This window comes from Monodelphis domestica, chromosome X, assembly GCF_027887165.1.
Source record: "Monodelphis domestica isolate mMonDom1 chromosome X, mMonDom1.pri, whole genome shotgun sequence".
Lineage (NCBI taxonomy): Eukaryota > Metazoa > Chordata > Mammalia > Didelphimorphia > Didelphidae > Monodelphis > Monodelphis domestica.
In genome coordinates this window covers 24,579,601-24,598,533 of record NC_077235.1, presented here as the reverse complement: position 1 = coordinate 24,598,533, position 18,933 = coordinate 24,579,601, and the positions used below count along the sequence as shown (strand labels likewise).

Genomic DNA, 18,933 nt, shown 5'->3' with positions numbered 1-18,933 from the left:
GGGAAGGCTTCTAATTTATCCCCATTGCAGACAATACATACATACACACACACACACACACACACACACACACACAGACACACATATATATACACTGTTTATTACTTTTAGGAAAGGCCCTTCTATTCCTATGCTTTCTAGTGTTTTCAATAGAAATGGGTGTTGTATTTTATCATAGGCTTTTTGTGCATCTATTGAGATAATCATGTGATTTTTGTCGATTTGCTTGTTAATATGGTCAATTATGTCGATGGTTTTCCTAATATTGAACCATCCTTGCATTCCTGGTATGAATCCTACCTGTTCATAGTGAATAACCCTTGTGATGATGTACTGGAGTCTTTTTGCTAGTATCCTATTTAAGATTTTTGCATCTATTTTCATTAAGGTGATTGGTCTATAGTTTCCTTTCTCTGTTTTTGACCTGCCTGTCTTTGGGATCAGTACCATATTTGTGTTGTAAAATGAATTTGGTAGAACTCCTTCTTTGCTTATTCTGTCAAATAGTTTATATGATATTGGGATTAGTTGTTCTTTGAATGTATGATAGAATTCATTTGTGAATCCATCTGGACCTGGGGATTTTTTCTTAGGGAGTTCTTTGACGGCTTGTTCAATTCCTTTTCCTGATATAGGGTTGTTTACATAATTTACTTCTTCCTCAGTTAGTCTAGGCTATTTATATTATTATAAATATTCATCCATATCACCAAGACTGACATATTTGTTGCCATATAAGTGAGCATAATAGTTTTTAATGATTGCCTTAATTTCCTCTTCATTAAAGGAGAGTTCTCCCTTTTCATCTCGGATACTGTCAATTTGGTTTTCTTCTTTCCTTTTTTTAATTAGATTGACCAGTACTTTGTCTATTTTATTTGTTTTTTCAAAATACCAGCTTCTAGACTTATTTGTTAAATCAATAGTTCTTTGACTTTCAATTTTATTAATTTCTCCTTTGATTTTTAGGATCTCTAATTTAGTCTTCATCTGAGAATTTTTAATTTGTTCACTTTCTAGTATTTTGATTTGCATGCCCAATTCATTGACCTCTGCCCTCCCTAATTTGTAAATATATAAACTCAAGGATATAAATTTCCCCCTGAGTACTGCTTTGGTTGCATCCCATAGGTTTTGAAAGCATGTCTCATCATTGTCATTTTCTTCAATGAAATTAGTAATTGTTTCTATGATTTGTTATTTAACCATTTTTGGAGAACCATATGGTTTAATTTCCAATTAATTTTTGATTTACCTCTCCATGTTCCCTTACTAATTATTATTTTCATTGCATTGTGATCTGAGAAAGTTGCATTTATTATTTCTGCTTTTTGAAATTGTTGGCAATGTTTTTATGCCTTAATACATGGTCAATTTTTGTGAATGTACCATGTGCTAATGAAAAGAAGGTGTATTCCTTTTTGTCTCTATTTATTTTTCTCCATATGTCTACTAACTCTAATTTTTCTAAGATTTCATTCACTTCTCTTACCTCTTTCTCATTTATTTTTTGGTTTGATTTATCTAGTTCTGATAGAGGAAGGTTCAGGTCTGCCACTAGTATAGTTTTTCTATCTATTGCATCCTTGAGCTCTACTAGTCTCTCCTTTAGAAATTTGGGTGCTGTGCTATATGGTGAATACATGTTGAGTACGGATATTTCCTCATTGTCTATACTGCTTTTCATCAGGATGTAATTACCTTCCCTATCTCTTTTAACTAGATTTATTTTTACTTTGGCTTTCTCAGATATCATGATTATGACTCCTGTCTTCTTTTTATCAGTTGATGCCCAATAGATTTGGCTCCGTCCTCTTACTTTCACCCTATGTGTATCTACCTTCCTCATGTGTGTTTCTTGTAGATAGCATATGATAGAATTTTGGATTCTAATTCACTCTGCTATTAGCTTGTGCTTTATGGGTGAGTTCATTCCATTCACATTCAGAGTTATGATTACCAGCTGTGTATTTCCCAGCATTTTGATTTCTGCTCTGATTCTTGCCTTTCCTACTTTCACTATTTCCTTCTACACCAGTTTGTTTTTAATCAGTCCTCCTAGTTTCCACCCTTATTTTATTTCCCTTTCGATCTCCCTCCCTTCTTATTCTCCCCCCCCTTATTTTCTTTGCAGTCTTTTTAAAACTACCCCCACTCTCTCTCTCCCTTGTACTGCTTCCCTCCCCACCAATCCGTTTGTCACCCTTCTATTCCTCTATATGGTGCAAATCTATTCTCTTCCCCAATAGGTTGGATTGTTCTTCCCTCTTTGGGAAAATTTCAATGCACTTAAGAGTTGAGTATTTCCTATCTCCAACCTCTTTACCCTTCCAGTGTATTGATGTTCTCCCCCATCCCTCCATGAGCTTCTTTGTGACATATAATTTTATCCCCTTTTTTTCTTTTCCCATTTCTTTTAGTATTAACCTCTTTTTACCTCTAGTTATATATATATATATATACACATATATATACACACACACATATATATATTAATGCATACATATATCTATATATCTATTCATGTCTTGTCATTTCATCCTATACAGTTTTTCACTTTTTCCTCAAAGTGTAATTCTTCTAGCTACCCAGGTGATAATAGCAATTTTTAAGGGTTACCAATGACCTCTTTTCTTATAGGGATACATATCATTTAACTTATTGAGTCTCTTTAAAAAATGGTGTTTTTGTTTTGTTTTGTTTTATTTTCCCTCTTTTTTACTTACCTTTTGATGATCTCTTGAGTTCTGTGCTTGGGCATCAAATTTTCTGTTCAGGTTTGGTCTTTACTTTACAAATGCTTAGAATTCTATTTTGTTGAATGGCCATATGTTCCCCTGTAAGAATATAGTCAGTTTTGTTGGGTAGTTGATTCTTGGTTGTAGACCTAGTTCCCTTGCTTTCCAGAATATCATATTCCATGCCTTTTATTCCTTCAGTGTAGCTGCAGCCAGATTCTGTGTTATCCTCACTGTGGTTCCATGATATCTGAATGACTTTTTCGTGGAAGCTTGTAATATTTTTTTCTTTAGTCTGATAGTTCTTGAATTTGGCTATAACATTCATGGGTGTTGTCAGTTGGGGATTAAGCATAGGAGGTGATCTGTGAATTCTTTTAATCTCCACTTTTCCCTCTTGTTCTAGAATATCGGGGCAGTTTTCTTGGATAATTTCCTGTAGCATTATGTCCAGGCTTTTTCTTTTGTCATGGTCTTCTGTTAGGCCAATAATTCTTAAATTGTCTCTCCTTGAAAGATGTTCTAAATCTTCTGTTTTGTGAATGAGATGTTTCATATTTTCCTCAATATTTTCATTCTTTTTGTTTTGTTTTATAGTGGCCTGCTGTCTTGTAAGGTCACTTAATTCTAGTTTTTGTATTCTGGTTCTTAAAGACTGGATTTCATCCCTGGCTTTTTAGTCCTCCTTCTCCTTCTGGTCTGATTTTCTTTGGAGGTCATCTTTCATTCTCTTTACCTCATTTCTTATCTCCTTTGCCTCATCTTTCATCTTCTTTCCCTCATCTTTCATCTCCTTTGCCTCATTTTCAATCTGGTTGATTTTGGCTTTCACAGCACTGTTTTCTGTTTCCAGATGACTTATCTTAGTTTTTAAGTTCTTTTCCCAAATGTCTTCAGCCTCTCTTAATTGTGTTTTGAATTACATTTTGAGTTCTTCCAAAGCATGTATCCAATTCACTGGGATTGCTTCTTCTCTGTTCCATTTGCTATTTGTTCCTTGCCTATACAGAAGCTGTCGATTGTAATTTTTTTCTTTTTCTGTTGTTTGCTCATGTTTACCCCTTCTTTACTCTCCGTATTTATCTGTGCTCTTGCTCCTCTCATTTTTTTGGTTTTGGGCTTGTCTGACAGTCTCCCCTCTTGGAGCTTTGCCAGGAGATCTCTCGGTACAGTCTGTGGGGGAGGGGTGTTGGAGTTTGAGCTTCCCTGTCCTCTGGAGGCTTTTGATTGAATTAAAGTCCAGCAGTCTGTGAGGAAAGGGTGTTGGAACTTGGGCTTCCCTGACCTCTGAAGACTTTTGATGGGAATAAGTTCAACTGAGTTGGGGAGGATATGCTCTAGGCCAAAACCTCCTGGAAGGCTGGAGCAATATGGAGGGTCTCTGCCACTGTGACCAGGCTGCCCGCTCTGCACTCCCTCTCCAGCTCCTTCCCCACTTCCTGTGTTTGATGTTCTGAGCCTGGCACAGCCCTGCCCACAAGGTACACCCTCCAGACCAGCTCCTTTGCCCGCCCAGAGGTTCCCACTGCTGCTGGAGGCTTTGCACTCTAGGTGGTGGTGGGGGATCCTGGCACCTTCCTTCTGCCTTCCCCTTAAACCCTAGTGTTATCAAATTCCAGCTTTGGGGGGCATACCTTTTGAATTGAGTCCAGCAGAAGGGTTCCTTTGCTCTGTCTTGTTGTTAGGTTTGATTTTCAGTCCCCTAGGAGCATTTAGTTTGTAATTGTTAAGGAAGGGTATTCAGAAGTCTGAACTTTTGCTGCTTCTACACCACCATCTTGACTCCACCCCATACAGATATTTTAGAATGAGAGGAGAAAATAGAAATTGAAAATCTCAAAATGAAAACTCCCAGGAATATTACAGCCAAAATCCAGAGTTCCTAGGTCAAAGAAAAAATGCTATAGGCAACCAGAAAGAAACAATTCAAGTACTGTGGAGCCATAATCAATATCATAAAAGATTTTGCAATACTATTTTGAAGAACTAGAGAGCTTGGAATATGATATTCTATAAGGCAAAAAATCCAGGATTCAAAACAAGAATAATTTGTCCTGCAAAACTGAGTATATAATTCTATGGGGGATGGAGAACATGGGTGAGTGTTGGTAATGGTCCCTTAATGAAAGAGGACTTTGAAGCATCTCTAATAAAAAGACCAAAGTTGAGTAGAAAATATGACCTTCAAATAAGGATTCAAAAGAAGTATAAAGAGGGAAACATGAATGAGAAATCATAATGAATTATAAATGGCTATACTGTTTACATTTTTTATGGAGTAATGACATATGTAGCCCCGCAGAACTTTATTATCACTGGAGGTCATTAGAGGGAGTCTTGTGAAACAGAAGGACTGAGTGTGGTTCTATTATGTTTGGATGACCTCAAAACAATGGATAAGTAGGAAAGAGGAATTCACTGAAAAGAGCAGAAAATGGAGAAATAATGGGGGAAATTATCTTGAATAAATGGGGCATTCAAGGAAGAATTTATACAACAAAGGAAGTAGTAGAAGGGAAGCAAATGATATTTGAACCTTTCTCTAATCTGCAATAATTAAAAGAGGAAAGAATAAATATATACTGTTAGGTATGAAAATTCATATAATCCATCTAACCCAAAAGAGAAGTAGGAAGGAAAAGAATTAAAAGAAAGGGAGAACAGGATAAAAGAGAAGGTATATTATGGGAGTCAGGGGTTAGGAACAAAATGCATCCTTAAAGAGAAGGAATAGTATAAAAGAATAGAATTGAGGGAAATAACATTTGTGAATGTGAAAGGTATGAATTAATACATAAAGTGGAAGAGGATAACCGATTAGATTAGAAATTATAATCCAACAATATGTTATTTATAAGAAATATACTTGAAACAGAAATATTTAACAACAATCTTTATTAAAATTAACAAAAAGTTAATATGAGGTGCAGGAGCAGAATCTACTTCAGATGGAGTAAAAAAGGCAGAGTAAGAATTATGATTTCATATAAAACAAGAGCACAAATAGATTTATTTAAAAGAGCTAAATAAGGAAATTATGTTTTACTAAAAGGTGCCATAGACAATGAATGTGCACCAAATGGCATAGCATCTAAATTCTTAAAGGGGAAGTTAAATGAGTTATAGGAGCAAATAGGTTAGTAAGGGATTTCAATTTATCCTTGTGAAATAAATCAACCAAAAAAAAAAAAGAAAGAAAACAATCAAGGATCTGAATAGAATTTTAGAAAAGTTAGATTTGATAGACCTCTGGAGACTATTGAATGGTAAAAGAAAGTAGTATAGCCATTTCTCTCTTGTTCATGGAACCTTCACAAAAACTGCCACATATGAAGATATAAAAACCTCACAAATAAATGCATAAAATCAACAATATTAAATGTATCTGTTATAGAGTATAATGCAATAAAAATATATTCAAAAAAGGTTCTTTGAGACATAAATTAAAAATTAATTGTAAAATAAATAACTTAATCCTAAAGAATGGATGGGTCAAAGAAGAAATCATAAAAATAAATAATCCACAATATCATTAAGGTGATGATAATACTGAAACAACATACCAAAATTTGTAGGATGTGGTCAAAGCAGTACTTAGAGGAAATTTATATTTCTAAACATTTACATCAATAAGAGAGAGAAAGAGCATAACAATAAATTGGTTATACATTTTTAAAAGCTAGAAAACCAAAAAACTAAAAATACCCAATTAAACAAGAAATATATTTGAATTAAACCCTCAATTAAACAACAAAATAGAAATTCTAAATATTGAGAGGGATTAACAAAATTGAAAGTTTAAAAAAAATTAGAACTGATATAAATAAATCTAAGAGAATTAATAAAGAGATACACCATTAGGTACTTTAACTAAGAAAAATAAAGAAGAAAACCAAATTACCAGTATCAAAAATGAAAAGTTTCAGAAAAACCTTTGAAGGTTTGCACAAACTGATGCAAAGGGAAGTGAGCTGAACCAATAGAACAAGTTATACAGTAATAGCAATATTGTAAAAATAATCAACTTTCAAAGACTTAGCAACTCTAATCAACTCAATGACCAATCAGAATTCCAAAGGATTCATTGTGAAACATGCTATCAACTTTCAAATGAAGAGTGGATGGACTCAAATAGAACATTGAAGTATATGTTCTTCTCTTCCTTTTTCTTTCCATTTTTGGACATGGCTAATGAAGGAATTTTTTGGCATAACTAAACATATGTGTATGGGCTTTTGTTTTTATTATCTTACAAATGGATAAGGGAGAGGTGGATTCAGAATTGAAAATAAAATTGATTTGTTGAGGAAAAAAACAATCTTATTGGTCCTTAAAAAGAAGGAAGCTTTTCTAACAAATACATTCAGGGGAATGTACCTTATCAGAAGTTTACTGAAAGATAAAAATTGTCCTACTACAGGTATCTCATAGATAAATGTCAACTTCCAAGACTGGCTCAACACAATTCCTGTGTAAAAATTATACACACACCCACAGATATACATTTATGTCTGTATTACATAGTAATCAAACAAATTTTAAAGATATTTTTAAACCCAAGAAATTAATTTAAATCCCATTCCCCAGTTTAACAGTAGTTTTAATCAACATGCTAACTTGTTAGTTATAGCTTTCTCTCAAGAAAAAAACCCCGAAATTCAAATCAATTTGCATTACTTCCCTTCAACTGTTGTCTTTGCAGTTTGTTCATATTTCAAAGATTCTTTATTTAAATATGCTCTGCCTGAAATGACTACTGACCAGTCCCTTTCTTAACTCCAATTCATATCATCCGTTATAAATGACTTATAACATTATACACAGAGACTGATACGCTGTGGTACAATCAAATGTAATGGACTTCTCTACTAGCAGCAATGCAATGATCCAGGATAATTCTGAGAGACATACAAGAAAGAACACCATCCACATTCAGAGGAAGAATTGTGGGAATAGAAACACAGAAGAAAAACAACTCCTTGATCACATGGGTTGATGATTAGGGATATAGACTCTAAATGATCACCCTAGTGCAAATATCAATAATATACGGAAATTGTTCTTGATCAATGACACATGTAAAACCCAGTGGAATTGTGCATTGGCTATGGGAGGGAGGTGGGGTTAGGGGAGGGAAAGAACAAGAATCTTGTAACCATGGAAAAATATTCTAAATTAATTAATAAAATAATTTGAAAAAAAAAGACAAGACTATTTGAAAAAAAAATGACATAGTAGTAGTCTCCATATTCCTCTCCTTTGAGATTATTCTATATCTACGAAGCCTGGTAAATTACTTTTTGCCATCTCACTTTGAATTTAAAAACCTCCAAAATATATTTCTTTCCTTACTACTTCCTTTAAAGCAAAACCAATCAAAATTATCTCCTCGCTCTGCCTCAAAACAAATCTCAACTGAAACTGACTCAAGAAAAATGGCTCAGTGTTCAGAACTCCTGAGGTTCTTTTCTAATACCCAAAACTTTTATGCACTTTAGTCTGTAAGTCAGCAACACAAATTGGCCAAAAAATCTTAAAGTAATTAAGCAGACGATAAAGAAAAGCAGCCCGGTACAATGAGAAATCATTTACAAACTCATTTGAACAACATTATGGAGGCCTTTTTCCCAAGATGGTATTGAAACAAGGCCAAAAAACATTGAATTAAGCAGACCATAAAGAAACTGTATGACATCACTGTGATTGAGGTCAACACAAAGATCTGGCCTGATGGAGAAAAGGTGGCCTCTCTGACATGACCCATTCTATAATGCTCTAGATAATGCCTACAAAACTGGAGTCATCTAAGCTATATCTAGTCAGGTCACAGCACACACCAAAAAGTTTTCCACTATAGTCAGTTTAAAATGTAACACAAAGTTTTATGTTACTTTTTTAAAGGCAGTAAGAGAAGAGGAAAGTTGAAGATTACAAGCCATATTGTTTCATAAGACAACAAAAAGTAATAAAGGCAAAAGCAAGTTCATGAGAAGCTTGATGTGAGACTCTTAATGCACTGATCACTCCAAGAATATGTGTAAATGAAGCCAGTAAGGCAACAAATAGGAGAAAAATGGAAAAGATCTGTCAACCTTGCTATAATATAATGATGTACTTTTATTGCCAATGACAGAAGAATCATCACATTTACAGATAAGTGCCTCAGTCTTCAAAATGCTATAGAAATAAGAAAAAATGGTGCATGATAAGAAACTTGTAAAGAACAACTGAACCAGAAGGACTATTCTGGAGCAGACAATTTTGAAACCATAAAGAAAAAAAATTTATAATATATATTAGAGACAGGAAGATACCAAAAGAACAGAAAATATTACCTACACCAATACCCCACTCCCAAACACAAACAGAAATTAGCTTTCTGAAAATATATTCAGACTCAGTCCAGGACTCTTCAATTGCTTTTCTTTGTATTTACATTGTAGTATTCGACAATTCAGTCTCTACTTCACACATATCAACTAGCCAAAGACATTAATAACTAATGACCCATCTGCTTATTTTCTCACCCTTATAAAATCTTTGAGAAGAATCCACATATATATCTAAGTTATCCTTGATGAAAAAAGAATAGGAAAAGTGAACAGGGAGACTTTCAGAATTGATTTTCTACAACATAGTACATATTTATTGTTACAACTGTAGAGCAGAGAATACAAATACTGCAAGATTTCTTTTCATTAATAATTATAAAAGCATTTTTTTCAGTAGAGAAAAATATAGCACTGAAGGCTTTTTTTCTTCCAGGAAAAAATATACTCTCATGTATATGTTATGATCTATCATACAATTTTCCTTGATAAATGGGACCATCTGATTAATAATATGACAGAGACTGGAGCAACAGATGCTCACCAAAGCTGCTAAACATCATCATCATGGAGGATATGCAAATAGAAGGATTCCCTATAGATGATGAGCTGCTCCTGTTTGTGGATGATATTATGTTGATTACAACAAGCTCCAGAACATCAACAATCTTTCTCAGTAAGATCTATGATTATTTAAACAGATAGTTCTAGCAATCAATTTTTAAAAACCATATTGATAAAACATGCTTATTGCCCAAATTATAGCAAAAAGGTATGAAAAGTCTCTTAATAAAAGCCCAGCACACATACACAGAAATACATATGTAGGAGCAACTGGGTAGTTCAGTGGATTGAGAGCCAGGCCTAAAGACGGGAGGTTCTAGGTTCAAATATGGCCTCAGACACTTCCCAGATATGTGACCCTGGCAAGTCACTTAACCCCCATTGCCTAGTAGCCCTTACCACTCTTCTACCTTGGAATGAATACACAGTATGGAAGGAAGGAAGGAAGGAAGGAAGGAAGGAAGGAAGGAAGGAAGGAAGGAAGGAAGGAAGGAAGGAAGGAAGGAAGGAAGGAAGGAAGGAAGGAAGGAAGGAAGGAAGGAAGGAAGGAAGGAAGGAAGGAAGGAAGGAAGGAAGGAAGGAAGGAAGGAAGGAAGGAAGGAAGGAAGGAAGGAAGGAAGGAAGGAAGGAAGGAAGGAAGGAAAGAAGGAAGGAAGGAAGGAAGGAAGGAAGAAAGGAAGGAAGCAAGCAAGCAAGCAAGCAAGCAAGCAAGCAAGGAAGCAAGCCAGGAAGCAAGCAAGCAAGCAAGCAAGCAAGCAAGCAAGCAAGCAAGGAAGGGAAATACATATGTAGTAGAATGAGGAAAAGCTTGAGGTAAGGAGATAGGTCAGACTGAAGATGACAAAGTCATAAATAAGAATGGTAGATGTAAGAATAGAAAGGAGACAATGGCAAGACATTACAACTGACTTGACATGTGGGATGAATCAGAGCAGTAGTCAAAGGAGACACAAAGTCAACGAATGTGGGTGTTTGGAAGGATGCTCATGCCTATTAATGGGGGAGGTGGAGCTATGAATCACTACACTCATTCTGAAAAGCAATCTGGAACTCTGTAAGCCCTAAATCTCTAAACTGTGTATACTTTTTGACCCAGTGGCACACTACAGGGCCCAAATGTTCCAAAAAATCAAAGAGAGAGGGAAAGGACTTGAATAAAAATATTCATAGCAACTCTTTCAGTAGCAACAAAAAGCAGTAAAAGTTAAAAGGATTTACAACTATTCAGTAAGTACTTGAAAAAATTCAGTTACATTTCAATGTGAAGAAATACTTATGCATCATAAGAAATGACAAAAGAGATGTTTTCAGAAAAACCTGGGAAGACTTGTATGAAATGATGAAGAATGAAGTGAGAACCATTTATATAATAAGAACACTGTAAAGACAAATAGCTTTGAAATACCTAAGAACTCCAATTGATGCAGTGGCCACCCACAATTCCAGCTGACAGATGATGAAGCATGCTGCCCACCTCCTGACAGTGAAGCAATGGACTCAGGGAGCAGAATGAGAAATATACTTTGGGCATGATCAATGTGGGAATTTATTTAACTTGAGTGCATATTTGTCAAAATGGTTTTGGTTTTCCTTTTTATTTTTTAACCTAAATGAGGGTGGTACATAGAGATGAGACTGATATGAGACTTAGTGAGAAGGAAAAACCAATAAGATTTGGCAGCTGCCTGGAGAAAGGATGGTGTGGGATGTCAAAGGTAGCCCCAAAGGTGTGAACCTAATCTAGGGTAATGGGAGAGAATGGTGGTGCCTTCATCAAAAATACAGGAGACTAGGTAGAGTTGGACTATGAAAGTGAGTGGTAAATATAATGAATTCTGGCTTAGACATGGTGAGTTTGAGATACTGCAAATGATACTTATACTGCAAATGATTTCTTAAAACCTGAAAATCCCTTTTGTGTAAGGATGGTCATTAGTTACCAAGATGGTAAGACTGTTTTAATATCATGTGGAGCTCTCTTCCGTTACTATTTTTCAAGACAGATTGAAATAGCATTCAACTTATTTTCTACTGAATCGATTATTTGATGCCTTTTTTGTACATAGAAAATAAAGTCTTGATAGTGTAGAAATTATTATTAAATATTTTATAAATAAAAGGTCATGAAATATATATAACAACATTTCAATTTCTTCATGCTTATCCAAGCAGGTTAGGTGAAGTTAAGAATCTACTTTTCCTGGCTGTCCCCCATGGCTAGAATGCTTTCCTTCCTCCTCTCCACCTTTTGGCTTTCCTAGCTTTGTTCAAGTCTCCACTAAAATCCCCTCTTTTACAGGAAGCCTTTCCAGTCTCTTTAATTCTAGTGCCTTCTCTTTAGGGATTGTTTCCCATCTCTAGATGTACATAGTTTATTTTACATAGTTGTTTGCCTGTTGTCTTCCCTTATTAGATGGTGAGCTCTGGGAGAGCAAGAGCTGGTTTTTGTTTTTGTTTTTTGCTTTTCTTTGGATCCTCAGCCTGGCACATAGATGCTTAACAAATGTTTTAAACTGGCTTTCTTTAGCTATCCAGTTTCAAACGTAGTCTTGATTCTAATTCATGACTGCTACAAAATCTTTAGTTAGTCCACACTCTTAACTATCATTATTGAAGGAATGTATAGGATTGCCTTTAGATTCTAACATTGCTGCCCCTTCATCCTCTTATCTTTATGACTTCCTGTGTGTGTATGTGGGTGGGGGTGGGGGTGCCTAAAGTTAGAAAGATTTGAGTTCAAATCTGGCCTCAGACACTTACTAGTTGTGTGACCCTGGGCCAGTTACTAAACTCTGTTTGCTGGCAAACCACTCCAGTATCCTTGCCAAGAAAATCTCATACAGGGTCACAAAGAGTTGGACATGACTGAACAAATGAATAACTTCATGTGTTTTGAGCTTAAACTCTTGCCAAGCAGTTTCTTTAGGTATTGTGAAAGTGTGGCCACCTGTTTACAGATATCTATTCTATTGATATTTCAACTCCTGACAGGCAGGCTACACGGATGCCTGTTTCTTTTGATAACACCCAACACAATGCATCCACCATTCCAATATGCTCCAGGTAAACACTCAACATGGCATCTGTTCACAACTCCACAGGATAAGAGCAGAGACCAAAACTAGATCTTATACCTGCCATCTAGGAACCACTGCCTTCTCCTCCAAAGGCAAGGCAAGCAACTACTCCTGTATCACACAAAGAGAATAATGATCATTGGGTGCTCTGAGTAACTGAAAGAAAAAATTACAGCCTGTTTGCTCTACAGACATTTCCCATGTCATAGTATTTAAAAATATGGTTAGAACTTTTTTGGATGTGAAGTAGTTTCAGAGGCTGAGATAATATAACACTACAACAGAGATCAGTAAGTCAAAAAGGATTTAGCTAGGACTTCTGGGTATAACCCAATGTGAAATTCTACGTAGGTTGCAGGTTAAATGCTTTACCTATTTAATGGAAATAAACCTGATCACTCCAGAAAAAAAAAAACTAACTCCTAAAGTAAACTAGGGAAAACTTGGTGACTGGGCCAAATAGAAAAATAATTAACTCTTACTGCTCTCTCTTGTAAAAGAATCTGTAATTCACACCTATGAACTTAGAGATAGAAAGTAGTTTAATTTCCCTTATTAAAAAATCTACTGATTTAAACTAGTAAAAACCGCCAAGTACTTTTATCTTCTGATGTATCTTGAGTAGTTTCAAAATGCTATTCGGCTTATGCAGACTTCCTTTAGAATGTAAGGATATGACTTACAAATGTCTTTGAATCATTCACATAAATATGCATGTGTGCCATTTATAACAGTAGCCTTGATGAGAACACACAGTGTAACTGGTCGTGAGCAACGCTTAAAGAGGCTTACATTAAAACCGACTAGAGAATGGTGGTTAGAAATCACAGAACAGGTGACACCTTATTCTGATAAGCAGGTGATAAAAATTGTAGGCTGTGATGTATAGGCAGTGGTAGAGTTACTCCACTAACATACAAACAGAATAGGAGCCATAGGAAGATAGTCAGTTCTGACAAGACAACTGGGTACCACATTAGGGAGGGAAGGGAAGAGAATAAGAATTCCTACAACAACTACTATATGTCAGGAACTGTACTGAGTGCTTTTTTACAATATTATTTCATGCTATTTTCACAATAATCCGGCAAGGTAATTGCAATTATTATCCCCATTTTTCAGATGACTAAATTGAAGCAAAGGTTAAGTAACTAGCCCAAGATCGCATAGCTGTTAAGTATCTGAGGCCAGATTTGGACTCAAGTCTTTTTTGAATCCAGATGTAGCAGATTATTTTTTATTCATTCCATCACCTAGCTACTTGCAGTCTAACTCAATTCCACATTGAGGGTATAAACGTGGTGACACAGAAAATGTTGAGGCATGACTTCCTCTAGAAACCCAACTTTAGGAAAGCGAGTCTTAATGCAGTAGACTGGAGATGCCATGAGGACATCTGGTCTTTAGGGGCTCACAATTGTCACAGTGACTCACCTATGGTGAGTGCTTAATAAAGGATGGGTAAACTGAAGGGCTTGTGGATAAACAAGTCATTCTGCCATGTATAGAAATCAACTCATTTAATAACAAAATTCTCTACTCATCTTTAGGCAAAATATGAACTAAGAATTTTGCACCAGCCTCAGCCTATCCTAGGTGATAAGAATACAATTTATTCCTGGCATCATTTGACAAATTCCCAGTGCTTAGACTATGTTTTTCTTTAGGTGGGAGCCAGAAAGGCATATTGTGAGTGGTTCTCTCCAACTGAGGCTCCAATGACTCAATCCAACATCCAAAGCTGACAGCAATTACATTGTCATGGTCCTCCCTTTGGCATAAACAAAAATACCAAGTCAGACTTACCTGCAGAAACACTGGGGCATTTCTCCTTGGCCATACAAGGGAAACAAGAAGGGAGTGTTGCCATACCGCCCAAGACACTGAAGAAAGTTTCGCGTTTCTCTGAGGCCATCTAAGGTGCTGGTGGATGTCTCTGATACCATTGCAATGGAATGAAGGACAAAGTGTTGCAAATTGGGTGTCAGTCTTTGAGTTTTTAAGTATTCTGAAAAGGTACAATCCTCATAAGCTGTTCAAAGAAAGAAACAAATCAGGGTCATGAAAACAATTTGTTACTGTTATTATGTATTACAGTTAGCTCCTGATTAGTATAAACAATAAACTCTGTGAAGAAGGCACATGTACTCATACTCTCTGAAGTTATAATTATATAAAATATGGTCACCGGTTCCAGCACAGTGAAAATATGCAAGGTAAATTCAAATTTGCAATCACTTCAATGGATTCATTGCTCACACCAACCAGGTCCTGATTATAGATGCACAATTCAGTTTCTAATTCCTTGTCCTTGAAAATGAAACTACCCCAAAACTCAAGACTATGGTCAAGGCTCCCTAAATCACTGTGGCCAAGAGGTGTGCAAGCCTTTTGGTGAATAATCAATGTAGATGAGGAAATAATAGAATAGAAAACTTTTTGCATATCCAAAGAGTTTGGGAAATCAGCTGTCATTTTCTTTCAAAAGCAGCCTTTTAGGCCTACAAAATTACTTGTTTTATTTATTACGACCAGTTAAACAGGAAAGATAAGACTGAACATGAATGGCACAGCAAATTGAATTTAATATCTCTTCATGAATTCTTTTTTCCTCCTTAAAACATTTGTCTTGGGGGTAGCTGGGTGGCTCAGTGGCCTACAGACAAGAAGTCCTAGGTTCAAATCTAGCCTCAGACACTTCCTAGCTGTGTGATCCTGGGCATGTCACTTACCCCCTCATTGCCTAGCCCTTACCACTCTTCTTCCTTGGAACCACACAGTATTAATTTTAAGATGGAAGGTAAGGGTTTTTTTTAAAAATCTGTCTTATTCTCATGAAAACTATAAAGTGTCACCAATAACTACATTTTAAAATATAAAATTTCCATAAGAAAAAAAAATTCTGAAGGAAACTGAATCAATATTCACCAAGGCTTTAAAAAAGGAAAACATTATTTCATAGTAAAGCTAATAACACAATTTGTAAATTAACAAGACTGCATATGGTGTGTGGAATGAATTTTGTTGCTTTATAGTCACACAAACATCAGGAACTTCCTAAACAACTTTTCATCTTTAAACAAAGAACATATGGTACTCAGTAAATAGATTTTTCAAAAGGAAGGAAATCCCATCCCTTTAGAAAATATAAACATTGATTGATTGCAATATTCATTGAAAATATAGTTAAAGAACTCCCAGGTCTAATGGAAGGCTTCTTTGTTGGAAAAGGAGAGATTAAGAAAATGCACAAGGGGAGGAGTGACGTTGTCCAGGCAACATAAGGATAATGGAACAAAAAAAAAAGAACATAAGGATAATGGGTCAGGGGTGGATTTCTCCAATTTTGACAAGTGGTCAGACTACTAGGAATCTATTGCTCCCTGAGCAGTGTGGGAGTGGGGAGGGGAGTCAGGGGGAGGAGGTGTAGTATATGTTTAAAATTATCTCTAAAACCTGGATCCTGCTCCATGTTCAAATTACATCATTTTGCCCTTATGGCAAACAAAAGTGTTTAAACTAGAGGGCTTTTAAGGTCCATGTCCACAGTTGATTATCTAGTACCATAGAATGACCTAGAACAACATTGGTGAAAGTTTTCAAGTTTGAGTGCCCAGAGGGCAAATTCAAGCTGTCTGTGAGCCCTCCATGCATTATGGGAGAGAACTGAGGGAGGAAGTGCTTGTTCTGGGCAGCTGGACAGAGGGGAAGGGCATTCAAAAAATGTCCTCGGGTGCTGAAGTGCAAACTGGACATGTGTGCCAATACTTCACCAATGCTGACCTAGAACATTATGCTAAAGGAAAAGCCCTAGCATTCTGACAAAAGAGTCTACTCAGAAAGTCCAACCTATAGGCATATTCTACCAGTTTTCATTACAGATTTATAAAAGTTTCCAATTTGTTTATTGTACTTTAGGAGAAACTTGCCAAGTCTGTTGTTTGGAAATCAATATTTTATTCGCTCCTGTTTATAGAGCACTTCAGGATAACAAAGCACTCAATATATTACCTCATTTGATCCTCATAATAACAATGAAGTAGATAGTACAATTCTCTGGACAGATCACCAGATAAAGAAGCAAGACAGAATCAAAAGGCCCACGATATGAGGCCAGCTTTGTCCCTTGCAGGTTATGTAAACACAAGCAAATCATTTCTCCTTTACCTTTTCTCCGATGGTATAGCCAACCACCCCGGTGCAGGCCTTCATCACCTCACTCCTGGACTGTTACAATGGTCTGTTGGGGAGTCTGCCTGCCTTATGTTTCTCTTCACTCCAATCCAACCTTCATTCAGACACCAAAGTGATCACTTTAGCCCAGGACTGAGCATGTTCCCTTCTCTTGCCTATTCAATAAACTCCAGTAACTCCTTATTACTCCAAGATCAAGTATAGAATCCTCTGGTTTTTAAAGCCTATAATTAACTAGTTCTTCCAATCTTTCCATTCTTTTTAGGATAATAAGAGCTATCTTTTATATGGGGCTTTAATGTGAGCAAAGTGCTCTGCAAATATGTCAATTTATCTCAACAACCATGGGAAGTAAGTGCTATTATTACATCCTTTTTTCCAAATGAGGAAACTGAAGCACATAAAAGACTTAATGACTTGATCAGGGTCAAATAGCCAGTAAGTTTCCAGTTGTAGCTCTTTCCCCTTCATACATTCTATGTAGTGCAGTGACACTGAACTACTTGCTCTCTCTTACACAAGATACTCTCTCAGTTCTGAGGACTTTTACTAGCTGTCCTCCATGTCTGGAATGCTTTTCCTGCTCAGCTCTACCTCCCACATTTCTTGCTTTCTTTTGATATTCAGTTAAAGTTTCAATTCCTACAAGAAATCTTTCCCATTCCTCCACATTCTTAGAGTCTTCCCTCTGAGATTGGCTCAATTTAACATACATACAATGTTGTTCATCCTTGTTTTCAAAGAGGACCAGTGATGAGATCACAGGACAATGTTTTGGTTTACGTGTAAACTGGACTGGAGCAAGACAGAGTTGCACAAAGTCCTCGGCCTCACTCTCTCTTTTCCAGAGTCATCCAAGTCTAGTGGCAATAGAAAAGTCAGGGCAACTGGCTATGGTCTGAGATGCAGTGGAAGACTTGGCATCTTTAATGTCTGACCAAGCGCTAAGTGCTCCACAGTGCCTGCCTCCACTATCCTCATGACCTTTGAAACAAATTGTGCTCATTCACCCATTCTGCTTGGGAAAGTCTTCACATGCTTTTGGTTGACATCCCTTTAACTCACCTGTAGGTTTGAAGCTTACTCAAACTGGGTAATCAGGGAGGGCTGGCACTTCTGGTACACCCTGGTAAAACTATCTTGGCAGATGGGCTAAATCATCTTTGTACACATTCTTGTTTATACAAAGCTGTTTGTTTGCGTGCTGTTTCTCCAATGAGACCATGAATTCCTTGAGAGCAGGGACTGGATTCTATTTGGTTTATCTTTTCTTTTTGGTCTTTTTTGGTGTCCTGAGCACTTAGTAGGTACTTAATAAGTGCCAGCTGACTGAATGGCTTTGCAAACATAATCAAGTATATAATCCAGGTTTTATGAAATGTAGGCAAAGAGAAGTCCATGCCCAGGGTATAATGAGGTATAATAAGACCTACATCTTAACTCTTAATTCAGCATTCTTTCCCCTAAATCACCTTTCTCCTGTTTGTTTTCTGGAACAAAAACTAGAGTCATATGAGGAACTCAAGACCTCAACCAGAAAATTCCCAGAAAAAGGAGGGAATACATAGCTACTGACATCTACAAGGTATTCCCACTATTGAAGCTTAAAACTACACAAAGACTTTTGGGATATCCTATATATGTATGTGAATATATTTTTTTTATTTTGGGGTAGAGACTCTGTGATTTTATTGCTGATGAGAATATCTTGTATAAAGACTATCTCGTAATAATCTAGATGAGCAGTTCCTTTGTAACTCAGTCTTAGCCATTAAGTTTGTTGGCTAGGTTTGTTACAAAGCTAATATATAACAAAGAAAGGACTTGGTCTTCCTGACTCTAAGCAAGGCCATGATATCTCCCTATTCCAGTGGTAATAACAGAGTACAATAAAGTCATAATTTAAAAGCTGGCAGACAGGGAAAATCAAAGGCCAAGGCACTTATCTGGGAGATACCAACAGGTAGTGATAAAGTTAAAGCTGAGTGGATTAAAAATAATGAAGGACAAGTCTTCAATAGAGTGAATCAC

The 18,933-nt window shown here is 36.2% G+C and overlaps 1 protein-coding gene across 9 annotated transcripts in view; it reads right to left on the bottom strand.

Annotated features, from left to right (window-relative positions):
* CHM (CHM Rab escort protein) overlaps positions 1-18,933 on the bottom strand; it is a 555,159-nt gene that overhangs the window by 438,030 nt on the left and 98,196 nt on the right. For all 9 annotated transcript variants that reach the window (XR_008914554.1, XR_008914555.1, XR_008914556.1 and 6 more), the window contains one exon: positions 14,515-14,740. Coding sequence is in view for 5 of the 9 variants with exons in the window: in XM_056808972.1 (XP_056664950.1) it covers positions 14,515-14,740 (226 nt within the window). In the remaining 4 variants the exon portion in view is untranslated. The remainder of the gene's footprint in view (positions 1-14,514; positions 14,741-18,933) is intronic.